The following is a 19,398-nucleotide window of genomic DNA, read 5'->3' as shown; positions in this document are numbered from 1 at the left end:
AGCATTTGAATAAAACCTTGAGGGTTTGTGAGTCTGAGCCCTTCACCATGGTGTGGCCAGTGACTGAGGAGGGAGGGTTGCCGTATCAAATCAGTAACCTGCCAGTGCGTACTTATGCTGTGACTGAAGACAGCCAAAGCAGAAAGCTATATTGCTTTAATTCCATAAGCCAGTGGTATAGTGCATGCATAGTTACTATAGTTTTTTATATTTTCTTCTCTTTTGTGTCGTTAGGTTTTTATGACTACTGCTCCACTTAGTGTAACAGTCATCACTCGGTTGAGAGACCACATACTGGCCTGAAGCAACACATTTAGCAGAAAAAGAATGGTGCTTTTAGTTTTGTTCCTCTTACTCTTTTGTATTTTTCTTAGATTAACTGGTCACATAATCATTTGATATCACTAAAAAGCAAAAGGAAGAACTAATGAGGTACAATCTGCCAAAGCTAAGCAAAAATAAAACCCTCAAGCTTACTTCTACATGGTCCCTGGGCTACCAAACCCCTTTTTGTATAAAGGCATCAGGAATCAGTATAATAGGAGCATTTGTGTGCAAAAACAGAGTCGTGTTAACAGATCCAGTGTTTGCCATTCCTTGCACATTTCATGTGCTATCAACCTGTAGCGCACATATTGAAGTGGCTATGTTATCTGCAGAGACAGACACTAGTAGTGTGCCTGCAGGCAGAAGAGCCGGTTACTTCCTATGATTTCCTGGTCATTTCCTTCTACTTTACTTCTGGGGAGTAGATGTAGTTACATACCTGGCTACAGCTTCACTGTATACAAAACCAGCATCTGCTCGCTTTACGATTTCAAAACACAGATCTGCTCCATCCATACTGCAGAGAAATGTGAAAAAAGCATATTAGAAAAGAGAAACTTCCAAGATAACATTCAAAGTGAACATATCATGACTGACTACTGATGATTGTACGTTATTTAAATCTCCCTTCTTTAAACGAAAAGCACACAAATTGTAGAGGGCATTATAACCACCTATTGAAAATGTATAGAAAAATACTTTTAAAGAGATTAAACCAACAGAGGTATCAAATAACACAGTCTCAGAAGTGATGAGTGTAAATTTTGAATTAAATTTCTGATTTATCTATATTAGATAACAGAGTATTTTAAGAATATGAACTCTTTTTTTTTTTACATTTTGCTATAGTTATCACCAATAAATAGGAAATGTAAGCCACATGCTATGAAAGGAAAAATAATAAGTCAAAACAGAATTTATTTATTTTATCCTCCATTATCCAAATCAATTACTACAGACATATTCGAACACACTCATGTGTTAGTAATAGCCTGTTACTACCTTGCCCTAAAATTTAAAATAGTTCTCAATTTCTCACGCGGTAGGTGAGTAGATGAGTCAATCTAATCTGTCCAATGATACTGAAAAAACCGCTGTACATAGACTGATCTTACTATTGCTTTCATTAAATTTTTAAAAATTGAAAATAGATTCTTCTCTCAAACAATATATTCCAACAACAGTTTCCTCTCCTTCCTTCCACTCCCTCTAGCTGGCCACCCATTCCCAGATCCACTCCCTCTAGCTGCCCCTCATCCCCAGGTCCACTCCCCCTAGCTGCCCCCATCCCCAGGTCCACTCCCCCTAGCTGCCCCCCATCTCCAGGTCTATTCCCCCTAGCTGCCCCCCATCCCCAGGTCCACTCCTCCTAGCTGCCCCCCACCCCCAGGTCCACTCCCCCTAGCTGGTCCCAATCACCAGGTCCATTCTCCCTAGCTGAACCCCCCCATCCCCAGGTCTACTCCCCCTAGCTGTCCCCCATCTCTAGGTCTACTCCCCCTAGCTGCCCCTCATCCCCAGGTCCACTCCCCCTAGTTGCCCCCCACCTATCCCCACATCCACTCCCCATAGCTGCCCCCATGCCTAGGTCCACTCCCCTTGGCTGTCTCCCTAATCCCCAAGTCCACTCCCCCTAGCTGTCCCCCACCTATTCCCATATCCACTCCCCCTAGTTGCCTCCACCATCCCCAGGTCCACTCTCCCTAGCTGCACCCCCCCACCTATTCCCAGGTCCACTCCCCCTAGCTGCCCCCCCCGCCCATCCCCAGGTCCACTCCCCTAGCTGCCCCCCTGCCCATCCCCAGGTCAACTCCCCCTAGCTGCCCCCGACCTATCCCCAGGTCCACTCCCCGTAGTTGCCCAGGTCCACTCCCTCTGGCTGCCCCCCCCGCCCATCCCCAGGTCCACTCCCCCTAGCTGTCCCCCCCCACCTATCCCCAGGTCCACTCCCCCTAGTTGCCCCAGGTCCACTTCCTCTAGCTGCCCCCCCCCCACGCCCATCCCCAGGTCCACTCCCTCTCTGTTTCCTTTTTAAGAAAAAGCAGGACTCTTTTATTATTACTTTCTTAATATGTAACTTTGTCTTTTTCCTGGCATATGCTTTTTTATATACTGCTTTCCATATTTAAAAACTACCTTAATCAAATTTCCATTTCATTTCCATCTATAAAGAAAACTCCCTCAGTCATTATGAGCTTTTTAACTGCTAACAAACTACAGTCTGCGTTGTAACATTTATGCAAGCTAAGCACACACAAACATACAGATACATAAATGAAACTCATGTAAGATTACTTATATTAAAATTATTCAAATATTAACAGCTAATATTTTCACAATGCTTTAAGGCTTACAAAGTATTCTGAAGTTCACTAGGTCAGTTTTCAAATAGTTACTGCAGGTAAAATACTGAGAAACAGAATTGGAGTGGAGCATGAAGGCACTTACACAGTAGTATTATGACATTTCATAGGAAGCAGTCTGTCAGATCTCTTTTTATACTTACAGCTAAGTTACCCATGAAGTTATTTTGATTTTCAAGTAAATCTAGTTATTGGATAAGGTGACAGAGACAGGACTCGAATCTTTCTGGCTGTGTCCATTGCTTTAAACCTGTTTGGTAGTGTTCATTGCTTTTCCCAATGACTATAGCTGTACCTATTGGGTACGCAAAGAACACACTATACCAGACCAAGGGCATAAAGCCCTAAAAAACAGTTTTTACTTTCAACACACTCCAATTCAATACTTCACAGAAGACCGGCACACAGAACTTTAATGAACAGTTGATTACATTATTTGGATCTCAGTGTGACTTTATGCAAGTAAAACATTCCCATATTTATATAAGGCTTTTTACATGTCATACTTCTTGGGCACTTTTCAATATAAAGTCAGATTCTTCAAAATGTTTATTGTGAAAATGCTGTTGTTTATTTTTAATCCCCCATGTATTCAAGGCTCACATGAATTTGGTCGTGCATCTTCCTGAACAACTGTGATCATGTGCTAGAAGAGATTTCTGGGGTGGAAGTTGCTTGGTCAAGGTATTTCCAATACTGCTTTCGCTAGCCATATTGCCGTCAATACTGTTATTGCTGAGTGTAAACGTGCCCTTTCCTCTACCATGCCCTCATCACAATGACTACTCTTTTTCATGTTTGCCAGAAAGATGAAAACAGTCATTTGTGCTTGCTTGAATTTGTACTTCCTTGATTACTAGAAAAGCTGAGTATTTTCTTTATTTCTTTTTACTGTGGAGTGGAAAATGCTACTTTTAAAACTGGCTACAGTTTTAAGGTGATTAGTTGATTTATGAGGACTAAAAAAAAAAAAAACAAAACAAACAAACAAAAAAACAAAACAAAAAACAAAAACAAAAACAAAACCTGAAATCTCATAGTGAAGGGTTTCTTCTATTTAGGCATTTTCCCTTTTCACTGAAATTTAAGGATAAGCACCATCCAAAAAGTTAAGTAAAGAAGAACACTGCATAACACAGCAATAACAATTTGAATCTGTCCCGAGAGCTAAAGGAAGACTTTACAGATGGATCTAGGGGAGGAGAGGGGCAAGGGACATGGTGGTATGGAGGTGGCAAAGTAATGAGAGGTCGAAGTCTAAGTAGAGGACCATTCTGAGAAATAACTAGGAATTATTTACTGACCAGTGCTGTGGTTATCAGAACTAGTTACTCTGTTTCTTTCAGATTATATCTGAAATCCTAGTACCTCCAATGACTATCTCTACACATGCTCATACAGCACATAGGCTTTTTTGTTTGTTTGTTTCTGTTCCCTTCCACTGGTCTATTCTTGTATCTAGTATTATACAATTTAAAATACTGTAATAGCATATCATAATACTTGGCAAAATTAAGGTTCATGCTATCTTTATGAACTTTTTCTTCCAGTTGAACAATACAATAATTTTGTAAAACTGTAAAACATCTATTTTAGTTCAGATGGAATTATTCATATATTAATTTCCAGAATTTACTATTTTCATCTCTGAATGATGTATCTATTTTTCTTTTCATATCATACAGGTTTAAAGATTTTTTCCATATTGACTCCAAATAAGGATTGTCGGTTTTATCCATAGGTATTATACTTATTAGATAGTTCTCTCCTTTTTTTCTTTCTTTTTTCCTTATTTCCTTTCTTTTTTTACTGTAGTGCTGAGGATAGACCTCCAGGCCTTACACATGTTAGACAAGCACTCTACTAGTGAGCTACCCACCAGCTCTTGTGTTTTAATTATTACTACATGAGTTCTTTTGAACATTATGACTTTTTTAATCCAGGGATTTATAACCAGAAGCACTGAACAAAATCACAGGTGTAACTTCTAAATATACAACTATGTTTTAGGAAGGATTACTCTGAAAAAAATGATGACCATGAAAATACCTTTTTATTATTAAAGCCGTCTGATTATATCATTAATTGATATTAACTAAAAGCAATGCACTAATTTTAAATTTCATTAGATACAGAAATAAAAACTAAAATACTGTTATTTATGCAAATTTCATTCATCATAAATTTAATCTATACATATTCATAATATACACAATCCTGATATAATAACTAATATTTTAGACAACACTGATGATTTTTTGTTTTTTGATAAATTATTTGAAAATATGATCCTTGTAAAAACAGCAAGAAGGCTTCTTTTACTGCTCTTCTATTTGGTTTCCCATCTTGGGATGTTTATTCAGTTGTCAGGAATCTTCAAAAAGCATGTCTTGTATTTTCCTAGTGGTCTCCACTCAGAGAGTGAAGTGAGAGAGAGAGAGAGAGAGAGAGAAGAAATCCTCTATGGAAAAGGATGGGGACGGCTTCTGTACTGCATGTGGAGAGAAACCAGGGGAGGTTAACTATAAATCACAGGAAGTGGTGGAAATAGGAATAACTTTTAACTGCTTCCTTCTGTCTATATGAATCAAGAATTAAGAAAATGATCAAAAGGCACATGAAACAAACAAAATAGGTGATAGGTATGAAATTACAAGGTATGACTGTGTATATTGAAAGGGACGAGAATATGCCAGGCCACTCTGGCCTATGGATGATTTTAAGATGAAAGCATACATCATACATTATGATTTCGCAGCCATGTCAAATTGCAACAGCAATTTCTACATGCTTACACTCAGTTTCTGTACCTATCTCAGAGCAGACCAAATTGTAAGAGATGGCAGATGGGCATTTGTATGAAAATGTTATAAAGAACAGACAAATTTCTCTGACCAGCATTTTCTTTTTCTTTTTCTTTTTTTCTTTCTGGCCAGCCTTTTCTATGAAGATGACAAACATAACTATAAAACCTAGATGGAATTAGAAAACTATTTTACATCTTTAAGGAACAAACAGCACACCGCCTGAAAAACTACTGAGAACAGAGCTCAGACACAAGCAATTCCTGCCCAAGTTGAAAAGGGACATGAAGAAAATGAGCTATATAAAGGAGGCAGGCAGCTGTGGGAAGACACATTTGGGGACCTTTGCAGTGACAGGGCCCTGATGCTTCTGCACCTAGCTGATCTAAGCGCAGAGACTCAACTCATGTTTGGTATATGTCTGAAGAGTCTGCCAAAGGCTAAGGTCCTGAAGAAATGCCCCTTGTTGGGGCTAAACAGCTGTGTTTTGAAAATTTGAATATAAGGTATGCTCTGATGTGACATACAGGCAGCACAGAACCCCACCCAAATGCTTATTATTAATGATTATATTTCATATTAATCGTTAAATAGTTATTAAATTATTTATTTAATACTAAAAGATGAACCTAGAAATTTCAGCAAAAGCAAGCATTCAGGGTATGTTTCCTGATCACAGTGCAGGTTGTGTTAGACATAAATTTATAAAATACTAACAAAATCCTCCTAAAACTTGTCACTCGAGGAAAGTATACATATCAACTAGGAAAAAAGTAATACTGATAATCACAAAAATATTCCTAACATTGATAATGAAGAATATTTGCCAAACCTTGTGTAAGATTGAGCTAGCAGCCTGGCTATGACGCTGTACACCTTTAATAGCAATAGTCAAAAAGCACGTGCAGATGGATTGCTGTGAGTCGTAGGCCAACCTGGCATATATAGTGAGTTCCAGAACTACAGTTTAATAAGTTGGGGCACAGTTTTAATCTTCTGGGGTAAGAAGATGGCAACCCATGTAACACACACATGCACAAGCGCATATGCACACACACACAAATATAAGTCGGCCTTGGAGAAACTTTTCTTTAATCAGCAAATTCATTGTTCATGGGAAAAATACATCAATAATCAATATAACCTTTCTAAAGGACAACTTTATAGTGCTTGTCAAATGCTTTAAAATATGCATATGTTCCTTGACTTATTTAATTTTATTTCTAAAGGAAAGAATTAGGAATACTCTCAGTTTTAATGAGAAGGGTTTATCATAGTTATTTATAATAAAAAGTTGGAAGCAATTTAAATTCCAGTAATAGAAGAACGCCTATATAAACTGTGGCAAACTCACAGTGGGGAATAGTAAATGATACTATATATTTATCGACATCAAAAAATGTTCATAATATAGGAAGACACAGAAACAGATATCTATCTGTGTATATATGTAGAGATGCAGGAGTTACTCAATAGTAAGGGTCTTAAAGAGTGGCTAGGATGATGCCTGAAACACTGTGCTTCTTTTTACTTCTTCATAAACAAACAAAAACCTGATTTGTCACATGACATCAGTTCTAATCATTTAAAGTTGTGAAAAGATTCCTTCAGAAGAATGCTAAAATAGCTCTTACAATTAGAATTCATCAGCGTGTGACAAGGATCTTACTTTTCTGTAATAAAATAATTAAAGCTAGTATTTAGTGCATAGCTATGTGATGGGCATTTTCTAGGTGTTTTAACATGCAGTGATTTATTCAGTGGCCACAGGAAGTCTATTAGGTAAGGTACTGTAAGCATCCCTATTTTTCTTAGGAGAAAACTGAGAAGCAGCACAGAGTAGGTAAAAGATCATATGGTGGCCTTTCTCTTTCAAGGCACCATTTCACTACATAGCTCTGGCTGGCTTTGACCTCTGGTAAGGTCAGGGTTCAAACTCAGGCTTTCTGACTTTGATGTCCATGCACTACCCCACAAACTGGTCAGGTCTTCATCCATTTTCATGCTAACTATGGAGGTGCCATGGTCTAGAACAATGTGCTCACTACTGTGTGCCCATTGAGTGTGTGTGTGTGTGTGTGCGCGCGCGCGCGTGCATGCATGCGTGTGCTCTCAGAATACAGAGCTCCCCATACTGACCTCCTAAATGACTTATGTAGATACTATTATTGTTGATATAGTTTAAATGAGTCCTCTACAGTTCTATATTTATAAGCCTCTGTGTATGTATTGACCTTTTAAAAATTTCATCTATTTATTTTGGGTTTTTGAGACAGGGTTTCTCTGTGTATCCTTGGCTGGCCTGGACTCACATTGTAGTCCAGGCTGGCCTCAAACTCAGAGACCCACCTGCCTCTACCTCCTGAGTGCTGGGATTAAAGGTGTGCAGCACCACGCCCAGTTTGTGTATTGGTTTTTTAAGGCCAAGGTCTTTGTAGCTCAGGTTGGCTTGGACCTTATAGGGCTCCCTCTGACTCAATGTTTTAAGTGCTAGGTATATCCCATTATGCCTGTCTAGGAAGCTTGATGGTAAGTTCTGCACTGCTTGCATATACAAATTAATAATTTTGTTGTATTTCCCCCAAATGTACAGCTTTGCTTGTGGTACTGATCTGATATGTTCTCAAATGCTACATAACCAGTGTCTCTTCCCTATTCTTTGGTCCTCTTTATGCCTCTGTCTGGGATATCCTCTGGCTAATTTTATACATGTCTAACTCCTACACTGGCACTGATGCCCTTCATCAACTTCTCTGAATCTTCCTGTCTATCATAGCTCCCCACTCTTCTCTCTAATGAACACGTGGGCTTTAAGAATCTAGGCCTATGACCACTGAGACCCATATTACCAGTTATTGTTTATTTTACAGACAAGCACCTGTCTGGTCTATACGACTGGACTGTAGATAACTTTGAGGGCAAAGTTATAAAACCACACGTATTGGTGATTACTTATAAACATTTATGGTGAATGAGTTCATCTCTAAAAGAGAGAAATCACACACAAAAGCCTTTCTTATTCTTCCTGCATTTATACAGTTTCATAACCGGGAGGGTACAGTTATTGAGCATTTACTATAGGTAAATGACAGGAAGACCAGTTTCATGAATATCCTATCTTTAATCACCTACATCACAGAAGAGGAGATAAAGAAAAAGATGAAAGCAAAAGAAAGCCAAGGATGACTGCATCTTAGAGTGGAACTGTTCTATCTTTGTGAAGGATTCTGAAAGTCTCCACAATCTCTGAGACGGGTTTTGAAGAAAAGAGGTAGGAAGAAGATGAAAAAAGAACAAGAGGGATTAAAAAAAAAAAAAAAAGAGTTAAGAGGGGTAGTTTAGAGGAAGGTAGTGTCTCAAGACATTTCTTCTGTTAAATAGGCACAGTATAGCTGGATGGAGTCCCAGTAAGTCAGTCAGTATGTGAGGTGGGTTTGTGGTGGATAAGAAAATGTGTGAAACTATATATAATCTGAGCTAAGTTCTCTCTTCCAATGAATACTGTAAATAGGCCACACTCATATACTTTCAGTGTGAACCGAGGCAGGGACAGAGAAGTACTTAGGACTGTTAGTGAGAAAACACCATATTGTCAATGGAGAAAGATATCACTCAATAGAATGAGGATTTGATGGCTTAATAAAGCAATTGTGATCTGTTCCCTTCCCCCCTCCATCTTCTCTGTATAGTCCTGGCTGTCCTGGATTTGCTTTGTAGACTAGGCTGGCCTCAAACTCACAGAGATCTGTCTGACCCTGCCTCCCAAGTGCTAGGTTTGAAGGTGTGTGCCATTGTGCCCAGCTACCAGTTGTATTTCTTTTGCTGAGAATCATTTATTTTTGTCCTCATCTATTTGTGTATGAAGCTTAACATTTTTTCTTTAAATTTTTTTCAGTTTTTTTTATTAGAATGCAGTCTTTGTTCAATGGATTGTAACTCTTTTATATTAATATTGAATCAAATTAATTTTTAAATTAAAAATTCTATTGATTTTTCTTTGTGGATCTTAGTCCTTTGAAGTTTTAAAAGCTAACCAAAGATTTGTCAAACAATATTCTATTTCTTGTTGGCTTTTCATGATTAGCTTACACAAATTCAGTTATGTTTGAGTGTTAAGGTGTGGGGTGGGATTTCTGAAATGCTAGTTTTCTCTACACTATTAAATATCCTCTTTGCTCTAATTTTCTGAACTTTACCACATGTACTCTTCAAGAGGTTCCTATAGAAAGGAAATGCTAGTACTGCCTAGCTGGGAGCTCTGGCACACCAGATGCCCAGTATGGCCTTTCATAGCTTTAAGGCTCTGAATAATGTTTGGTAGACCCTAAAAAGAAGGAAAAAAGTGGGTGCTGAAAATCAGAAGTGTGTGAATGAGCTTCTTCTCATAGATCATAGAAAGGATGAATATACCAAAGAGGGTTTCAAGTGAGGGTAAGTGGACACAAGCTGGCAGAAGACCAAAGGAAGGGAAAGGCCATGCAGAGAAGGCTGAACAAATCCAACATTCTCCTCCTTTGCACTTTGTTAGTCCATCAGGGTACAGATCCATATTTTTTAAACATGTCATAGGCAGCCTTCTTTAGCTTAGGCCATCCCTAGTATGTTAAGGGCATGGGAGTATACAAAGGGAGTCTATGAATAGAACAACAGCAGCTCAGACTCTAAGATAGAAAATAAGTGATACCTCACGAAACTGAAAAGCTTCTGTAAAGCAAAGGACACTGTCAACAGAACAAAAAGACAGCCCACAGATTAGGAAAGGATCTTCACCAACCCTATATCTGACAGAGGGCTAATATCCAAAATGTATAAAGAACTCAAGAGACTAAACATCAACAAACCAAATAACCCAATTAAAAAATGGTGTACAGAGCTAAACATGGAATTCTTAACAGAGGAATCTCTACTGGCCAAAAAAGCACTTAAAGAAATGTTCAATGTCCTTAGTCATCAGGGAAATGCAAATCAAAATGACTCTGAGATTCCATCTTACTCCCATCAGAATGGCTAGGATGTGGAGAAAGGGGAACACTCCACCATTGCTGGTGGGAGTGCAAACTTGTACAACCACTTTGGAAATCAATCTGGTACTTTTTCAGAAAATTGGGAATTGGTCTACCTCAAGACCCAGCTATACCACTCCTGGGCATATACCCAAAAGACGCTCCACCACAGAACAAGGACACTTGCTCAACTATGTTCATAGCAGCTTTATCCATAATGGCCAGAAGCTGGAAACAACCCTGATGTCCCTCAACTGAAGAATGGCTAAAGAAAATGTAGTACACTTACATAATGGAGTATTACTCAGCTGTTAAAAAAAATAACATCATAAAATTTGCAGGCAAATGGATGGAACTAGAAAAGATCATGCTGAGTGAGGTAACCCAGAACTGGAAAGACACACATGGTACATATTCAGTTATAAGTGGATATTAACTGTTAAGGAAAGGATAATCATGCTACAATCCATAGACCCAGAGAGGTTAGGTAACAAGAAAGGCTTAAGGGGGGGACACATGAATCTTCCTGGGAAGGGGAAACAGAATAGATTTTGAAGGTGGACTGGGGGTGGGGTGGGAATGGGAACAGAAGGAGTGGAGGGAGAGAGACGACAGAAATTAGGGAGGGCACTTTGGGGGGAATATAGAAAGCTAATGCAATGGAAACTCCCTGGAATATAAGAGGGTGACCTTAGCGAAGACCCGTAGGAATGGGGGATAATGGAGCATGAACCAGACATCTGTAACTCAGCCATGAAACCTTCAACTTACAATGTGTCCTGCCTGCAAGATGTGCTGGGGTAAAGGTGGCCCAGAATTTGTGGGAGTGGCCAACTAATAATTTGTCCAACTTAAGACCCATGCCACAAGAGGGAGCCCACACTTGACACTGCCTGGAGGGCCAGGAACCAGAGGCTAGATAGCCCAGAGACATAGGACTGCAATGAAAAGTCAGTAAAATTATTCCTAACGATATTCTGTTAGAGTTGTAGACAGGAGCCTAGCATAATCGACATCAGAGAGGCTTCATTCAGCAACTGATGGGAGCAGCTTCAGAGACCCACAGCTAAGTATTAGGAAGGGCTTGGGTTTTCCCGCAGAAGAGGGGGGAAGAAGGATTGTAGGATTGAAGGATTGTAGCAGTCAAGGACATCATAAGAACATGGCCCAAACAATCAGCTAACTAGAAGTTATAGGGGCTCACAGAGACTGAAGTGGTTATCATGGGCCTGTATGGGTTTGACCTAGGTCCTGTGAATACATGTTAGGTTGTATAGCTTGGTGTTCTTAGGGGATTCTTAACAGTGGGGCCAGGGGCCGTCTCCTACTATTTCCTGCTTTGGGGACCCTTTTCTTCCTACTGGGTTGCCTTGTCTAGGCTTAATATGAGGGTTTGTGCCTAGTGTTATTGTAACTTGTTATGATATGTTTGACTGATGTCCCCGGGAGGACTGCACTTTTCTGAAGGGAAATGGAGGTGCAGTGGATCTAGGGGAGAGGGGAGGTGGAGGAGAAGGGCTGGATGAAGAGGAGGGTGAGAAAACTGTGTTTGGGATATGATACATGACAGAAGAGTAAGTTAAAAAACAAACAAACAAAGGAAGTCTATGTTATCCTATGCCTGAAAATTTAAAAGCTGTAGAGGCAACGTCTTGCTTATTCAAACTACTAGAGACCAGAAGTGTTTTGTATTTCAAAAGCTTTTGGAATTTTAAATAGCAAGGGAACATGCACACACACACATACACATGCACACAATATCTTGTGGATGGGACTCAAGTTTAAACACAAAATTCATTTATATGTTATATATAAAAGCTATAAATATCCTGAAGGCAATTTTATCAATATTTTCATGTGCCTGTATTTTTACTGACATCACATGGGGTAAGGTGTAGAATTTTCCACTTGTACCTTTATTTTGCCACTTAAAATTTTTAGGATTTTGGAGGTATTTTGGGTTTTTGAATCAAGGACATTGAACTTATAAATTGCTAAACATGTTCTACAAGGCTGAGTGTGATGGCACACAACTCTAATCCCGAAACTCAGGAGATAAGTGTGTCTCTGAGTTCAAGATTAGCCTGGCCAGGGCATGTAGTGTGACACTTTATTAAAGAGATTAAAAAAAAAAAAAGAGTGCCACTAAATGTGTTCTAGATGCCTTGACAAATTGCAAAAGATTTTCAAAACGACTTGGAATTCTTGTGTTCCTCATAATTCCTCACTAGAACTCTGCTTGATAAGGGTGCCTCCTAGTGGATAAAAAACAAAAAGCAAGCCAAACCCCAAATTCTGCTTCAAGGGACTGCAGAACAACTTAAAATAGGAAAGTAGGAGCAGCAGACCTCTGGAGTATCAGCTGTTCACATTCCCACACCTATCTAAAGTTTTGTGAATGTCCAATCAAAAAGGAAGGCCCACAGGAACTACAGTCCCTGTTCTATCATATAGCAATTGTGTGCTCAGTGATCTCACCAATCCCACAGCTGAATGCCCATCTCCCCAAAATAGTTGAGTCACAGAAGGTATTTATTTATTTATTTATTTATTTATTTATTTATTTATTTTGAGACAACGTTATACTCTGAAGCCCAAGCTGGCCTGGGACTCACTAGGTAACTCAAGTTTCCAAACTACCATTATTTCCAAGCTATTTTTAGATTTCAACAACGACACTATGTGGCTTGAGTTAGACTTAAACTTGATAGTGTCTAAAGTCCAAGGTCCTCAAGTCTCTTTTTCTACTGAGCCCTCTCCCCTTAATTTTTTTAAGCCATCATTAGCTCTAAAATATAATTGTAAAAATACCTTAACATGCAATTTTTCATCTACTGTGTATAAATATTAGCTTATCTGGCTTAAACAGATTTTCTTTCAAGTGTTTTAGAGGTCTGGTCTTGTCCTGTACACCCTTGTAGGTGAGAGCTGGGACAGAACCGCTGCCATCCCAGACCAATCACAATCAATGCACCAGATTGTTTCCAGTTTCATCTAAATTCTGTGGTCCTGTGGATGTGAGCACGTGTGGAAGCCAGAGATAAATGTTCAATGTCTTTCCTGATATCTTTCTACTTTGGTTTTTTTTTTTTTTTTTTTTTTTTGAGTCTGGGTCTGCCATTCAATCTGGAACTCAGAGGTTCTACTATACAAGCTGGCTATTAAGTTCAAAAGACTCACTTGTCCTGCCTCTCTGGCACTGTGCTTACAGACTTATGCAACCACATTGGCTTTTTTACATGGGTCCTAAGGCAGGTACTATCTCACCAGGCCCCCGAATTCTTATATCTGATGTGGTCGAGTATGTGTGGGTAAACTTAAATATCTATAGATCCTCTTGCCATTTTTATCCATAGAAATAGATTTTCCCTCTTGCTTCAGGGTCCTGACACCACTAAAGATAAAGCTCCTGGATGGAAATACAAATGAAAACCACACAGATTCCTTGTGGAATCAAGTACTTGAGGAATCAAGGATTTGGCACGTTTCTCTGCAGTTCTACTTCTGGAATGTCTTTTGGTCAATCTGCTTTATAAACATTTAAAAAACTGTAAATCATCATGCCAGCCTTGACTTCATGCCTGCACAGATGAGGAGGAGGTCTAATTTGGAAAATGATTTCACTGTAAACAAACATAACAGAGATTACAAAATAATCATGCAGTTAATTGTTGGTTTTCTGTTTTTGTTTGACTGTCACTTGTGTACCGAAATCAAACTAGCTGGTTCAATTTTTTTTTTTTTTTTTTTACCTCTAGGCATCTCCTAGCTAGAATGAAATGTTAATGCTGGTGCTTATAAACCTATAGGTGTGCAAATATAAACAAAAATGTGTGCAAGACTTGGCATCTGCTTAAGACTTAACTGTTCTAACGTAGCAAGAACAAAATAGAACCACCTCTATGTCCTGAGAAGGACATCTTATATGCTTGTAAATTATTTCTAAGTTTCAGGCATTATGAAGAAAAAATAATACGAGCCCTTGAATGTTCAAATAACATCATGACCAATTTGCAAACAGCAACAAAACTGTTTACATGGATAAAAGCCAGCAGTTACTAAACTGATCCTTTGAGTATTACAAGAACAGGCAGAAACTTTAGTTTATTATCTTTATATACTATGATTTTTTATATTAGTTAGTCATTCCTCTGAGATTAAAATATTGCATGTTCCTTTTAAGAACAGGTATGTTAATAGCTACTACCAAAGATTTACTGAGCATTTAATGATATGGCAAGCACCAATTTAAGTGGCTTGTAAGTATTAATTTAATCCCTATAGCAATACTAGGGGACAAATACTGTTTTACAGGTGGAGAAATTGAAGCTTAATACAAATGTTATGTAACTTGTCTAAGGTCACATAGTTACAAAGTAGTACAGCAAGTATTTGAATGTAAGCAACAGGCTCTGGGGTTCTGAGATCTTAACTTCTAATCCTGTCATTCTGCTAAATAGCATTCATGACTATTACAACGAAGATAATAATTATCACAGCAATTGGGCTGCTCTTCCATTTCATGTCATTCTCACAAATGGGCAAAGTAGAAACTGAGGTGGCAAGATATACAGTGGACGCTGTGCCAATGGTAGCAAGTCCTACATTCTACCTCTGATGGGGCCAGACTCGGGACCACAATAGGTGTGCATTCCATAATCAGCACAAATGCAAACAACCTGTGTCAATAAGCAATATCTATCTTTTCCCAAAGCTTATTTTTGAAAAGCGTGTGTTTCTTCAACTTGGGACCATTTTTGGCTATTACTTCTTTAATAAGGCCTTTCTTTAAGGCCTTAAGGTATATTGGGTAATCTCCATTTTGTTAGCATATAAGTAGCTTCACAAACCTGCCACTAGGTTACTTAGAAACCTGTGATGTCATCACCTGTTGCAGCCCCTGCCAGGGGACCAAGATAAAAGGACAAACATTCCACCTCGTCAGTCTGTCTGTCTGTCTGTCTCTTCCTCCCTCCCCGCCCCACACTGTCTCTCTACCCTCATGGCCCACTCAGGCCCTAACTCCTCTTTCCCACACTTCTTTAATAAATCTCTCCATATCATATCCTAGGCCCCTGGTACAACTAGTGGTGGGCAGATGATGATGTCAGAGGTTGCTAAGCAACCTAGGGGCATTTGGCCTTCATGGTTCTCAGTTTCTCTTTTATACTTAAGATCTCTTGCTAATTGTTCTTTGTTCTCCAGCGGTTCTTCAATACTACTTTCCAACTGGCCCATATCAGCTCCAAAGACAAAGACTGACAGATAGATGCATACATGTGTGCACATATACCACACACACTCCTAAGGTATTGTCAACATTTACCAAATAGAACAGCCTCTTGTTCTGTGGTTATTATCCCTTCAAAGTCCCCTTTTATACTATCTATATTTTCTGAGCTCACATTTTTGGAGACTTCAAAACTCCTTTTTCTATAATCTACATTTTCTTGAGTTCAAAATTTCCAGCTGGGAGTTTTACAATGTTAGCCTTTCCTTGTATCTTTCAATGTTTTAATTTGAACACTAAGCAGAAATTTTGTTTTTTTCTTCTGACCCCTTGAACTGCTTCTTTGTATTTGATGGCCAGGGTCTTTCTCAGCCATTATAGCAGGCTCAGGATCTACATCCATCTCTTGACTTCACTCATGGGCCTGACTCTGGTTTTCCTCTTCCCTGGAGGAACTTTTGGTCCCTCTTACTATGAAAAAGTTGAACTCCAAACTGTATTTTCTGTGGAACTCTTAACTGACTTGTTTTAACTGTCTCCCACTGTTTCTCACACTGAGTTTAGAAGTCTCTCTGTCATGTACAAATCTGATTATATTATTACTTTGGTAAAATTATTTTAATGTGCTCTCTCACCTACATAGTCAAGCTTTACATCCAATTAAAGGCCACTCCCTGAAACAGGGCTTCCATGAATATCCTAACTGAAGCAGTACTCGTTAACCCTCAGCATTCTCTGCCTCTCACTTGGCTCCACTCCTAATGGCACATTCAGTACTTATTCTTAGTACTATAAACTCATTAGTCTCTTCCACTAGAACATAAAGCCAATGTATATAGGGATTTAGAGCTGCTCATTTCGAAATCTGTAGCACTTAGAACAGCACTGGCACACTTGCAGGCATTCTCTAAGTACTTGTTGAATATATGGATTAAAGCTCTTGGAAGCATAAAATCAAAACGCGTACACATAGGAGAATGACTATGACTGAGGCCCTAGAATCAAACTGCCTAAGTTAGAATCCTGGCTGCGGCCCATAATGTTGTAAACTTCATGCTTCAGTTTTTTTTTAATCAGCAAAAGGGACACTGCAATTAAAGTCAGTCAGTTATTAAGACTTAAAAGACAATAAAAAAATAAAGGGCAGTATGAAGTAATGTTCACATTACTGATGGTTTTATTATTACATGCCCAAACTTAACACCAGTCACGTTCTTGTCTTATACTTTTACTTCCAAGTAAGACCTACCATTATTAGAAATGCCCCAGGGGCACACCCTGACTCACATTTCTGGCCATTGTATATGCTTGCTCTCCTGGCTGTCATGTGTATCTCTTTTCCCATGAAAGCAGTCAATCTACCACTCACTGTCTATTAAATGTATCCATCCTGCCGTGGAAACAACAGTGGGCTTTGATTTGCTCCGGATTAACAAAGAACATATTTTGGATTCAAAAGAAGTTTACCATAGTGGGCCAGGTATATAACTCAGAAAAGAGTCAGAAAAGAAGGTGCTAGTGAGACAATCAAATAAAGCTGTTGCTATTTTTTCCTCTGTATTTGCAAAGTGAAGTAAGAGATGCTTAAAGATACCTATTCTTCAAGGTCATGCAGATCCAAAAACTAGGGGACCTGCTTGAGGGCCAAGTACAAGCCCTTTTATATAAACAGGCAAAGCCAGTCTTTCTAGAGCAAAGTTAATGTAAAACTGTCCCTCTCCACCCCCTTGAAGGAAGTAGTAGCTGTGGGTTCTGTGATCTTCCAGGCCCCCAATTTACATCCGATCTAGCTTTATTCTGCGCGTTGTCTCTAAATTTCATGAGGCTTCCATGTTTTTAGACTTTTGCTCAGTTTGTCTAGGTCAGCCCTATTGTTACCACCTGGCAAACTCTTGGTTATCCATCCTTCCAAGTCTCAGGATTACTTCTTCTATAATGGCCACTTGTATGTCTCCGTATCTATCTAAGACCTCTATTTTCCTAATCAATTTCCTATTTAACAACGCCATTTGGATATGCAACACAGATTTCAAGTTCAACATATTCAAACTGTACTTCATCACCTACTTCCGGAACTGCCCAAGTTAGTCAAAGGCGCTATCACATACCAAGTGCTCAAGTCAGGAATGCAGAGTCCTAACTGCCTCTAGCTAATCATCAAGACCTGCTCCTTCCAATCTCTAAGTATTTGCAGACTGTGTTCACGTCCTTTGCTGTCTATTGATCTTCATCTACCTTGGTCATCAACCTAATGCCCATACTTAACTACTTCTATTATGTGTAACTCTCCTTATATCCAAATGTGTTCTTCTTAATCTCATAACACACTATTTCTAAAAAGTCCCTTTAAAATGGCAATCAGGACGGGAGCCTACCATAGGCATCCTCTGAAAGACCCTAGCCAGCAGGAGATCAAAGCAGATGCTAAGACTCACAGCCAAACTTTGGGCAGAGCACTGGGAGCTGTATGGAAGAGTTGGGGGGAATAGAAGGACCCGGAAAGGACAGGAGCTCCACAAGGAGAACATCAAAGCCAACAAATTTGGACCCAGATGGCCTGTGGAGACTGATGGACCAACCAAGAAAAATGCATGCAGAGAACCTAGAATCCCTGTTCAGCTGTAGCTGTTAGGCAGCTCAGTCTCCATGTGGGTCCCCTAGTAAGGGAAGCAGGTGTTATCTCTAATATGGACTCTGGAGCCAGCTATTTGCTCATTTCCCCTTGACAAGGTGACCTTGCCAGGCCACAGAAGAAGAGGATGTAGGTAGTCCTAATGAGGGGTCAGATGGTAGGGGAGGAGGGCTCCTCCTTTCAGAGGACTGGTGGAAGGGGACAGGAGGAGAAAGGGAGGGAGGGTGGAGAGAGGAGGAGATGATGGAGGGGGTTACAATTAGGATGTAATGTGAATAAATTTTATATATATATATATATATATATATATATATATATATATATATGATCAAAGCCTAAAAAATGGCAATCTGAGAATATATATCTTGTGATAGAATCACATCTTCAGGGTAAAATGCTGAATCCTTGCCATATTTTTTGTGGGTGGGGGGATTAGAGACAGGCTTTCTCTGTATATCCCTGGCTGTCCTGGACACACTCTGTAGACCAGGCTGGCCTAGAACTCACAGAGAGCCACCTGCCTTTGCATCTCAAGTGCTGTGATTACAGGCGTGTGCTACTGTATCGGGCTTCGTCTTTGCTATACCTTAAAAGATCCATCAAAATCTTGTGATTCCCTTGATCCCTGAATTGTATGCTTGAGAAATATAAAGAATATATTAAGGACAAGCAATACTTTTATGGCAAAAAAAGAAGAGGAGTGTATATATTTTTTTACAACTCTTACTAAGATTTAATGATACTGTAAACATTTAAAGTTACCCAATAGCTACCCAATAGCAAAACACCACCACCACCACACGAAACCAACTAAATAAAAAAGCAACCAATGGCAAATATTACATTTTTCTCAGATTAAGTAATCATATGGGATAAGAAACCCACTATAATTAACAACATGTTGACCAAGTCCATAGATATGGATGAGGTGCATAAAATGCATAATAATTTATCTATAACCATCCTTGTCCAGATATATACGCATAAGTACAACAGTTTTATGAGGTAAATATGTACTAGCTAATAAGACTAAGATTTA

At 39.1% G+C, this 19,398-nt stretch overlaps 1 protein-coding gene across 5 annotated transcripts in view; it reads right to left on the bottom strand.

Annotated features, from left to right (window-relative positions):
• The window catches only part of Cask (calcium/calmodulin dependent serine protein kinase), a 337,437-nt gene that overhangs the window by 160,211 nt on the left and 157,828 nt on the right, over positions 1-19,398 (bottom strand). For all 5 annotated transcript variants that reach the window (XM_051141460.1, XM_051141461.1, XM_051141462.1 and 2 more), the window contains exon 4: positions 767-844. In XM_051141460.1, the coding sequence (XP_050997417.1) occupies positions 767-844 (78 nt within the window). The remainder of the gene's footprint in view (positions 1-766; positions 845-19,398) is intronic.

The sequence above is a fragment of the Acomys russatus genome, chromosome X (assembly GCF_903995435.1).
Source record: "Acomys russatus chromosome X, mAcoRus1.1, whole genome shotgun sequence".
Classification (NCBI taxonomy): domain Eukaryota; kingdom Metazoa; phylum Chordata; class Mammalia; order Rodentia; family Muridae; genus Acomys; species Acomys russatus.
The sequence above is the reverse complement of the archived record's forward strand: the minus strand, read 5'-3'. Positions and strand labels throughout refer to the sequence as shown.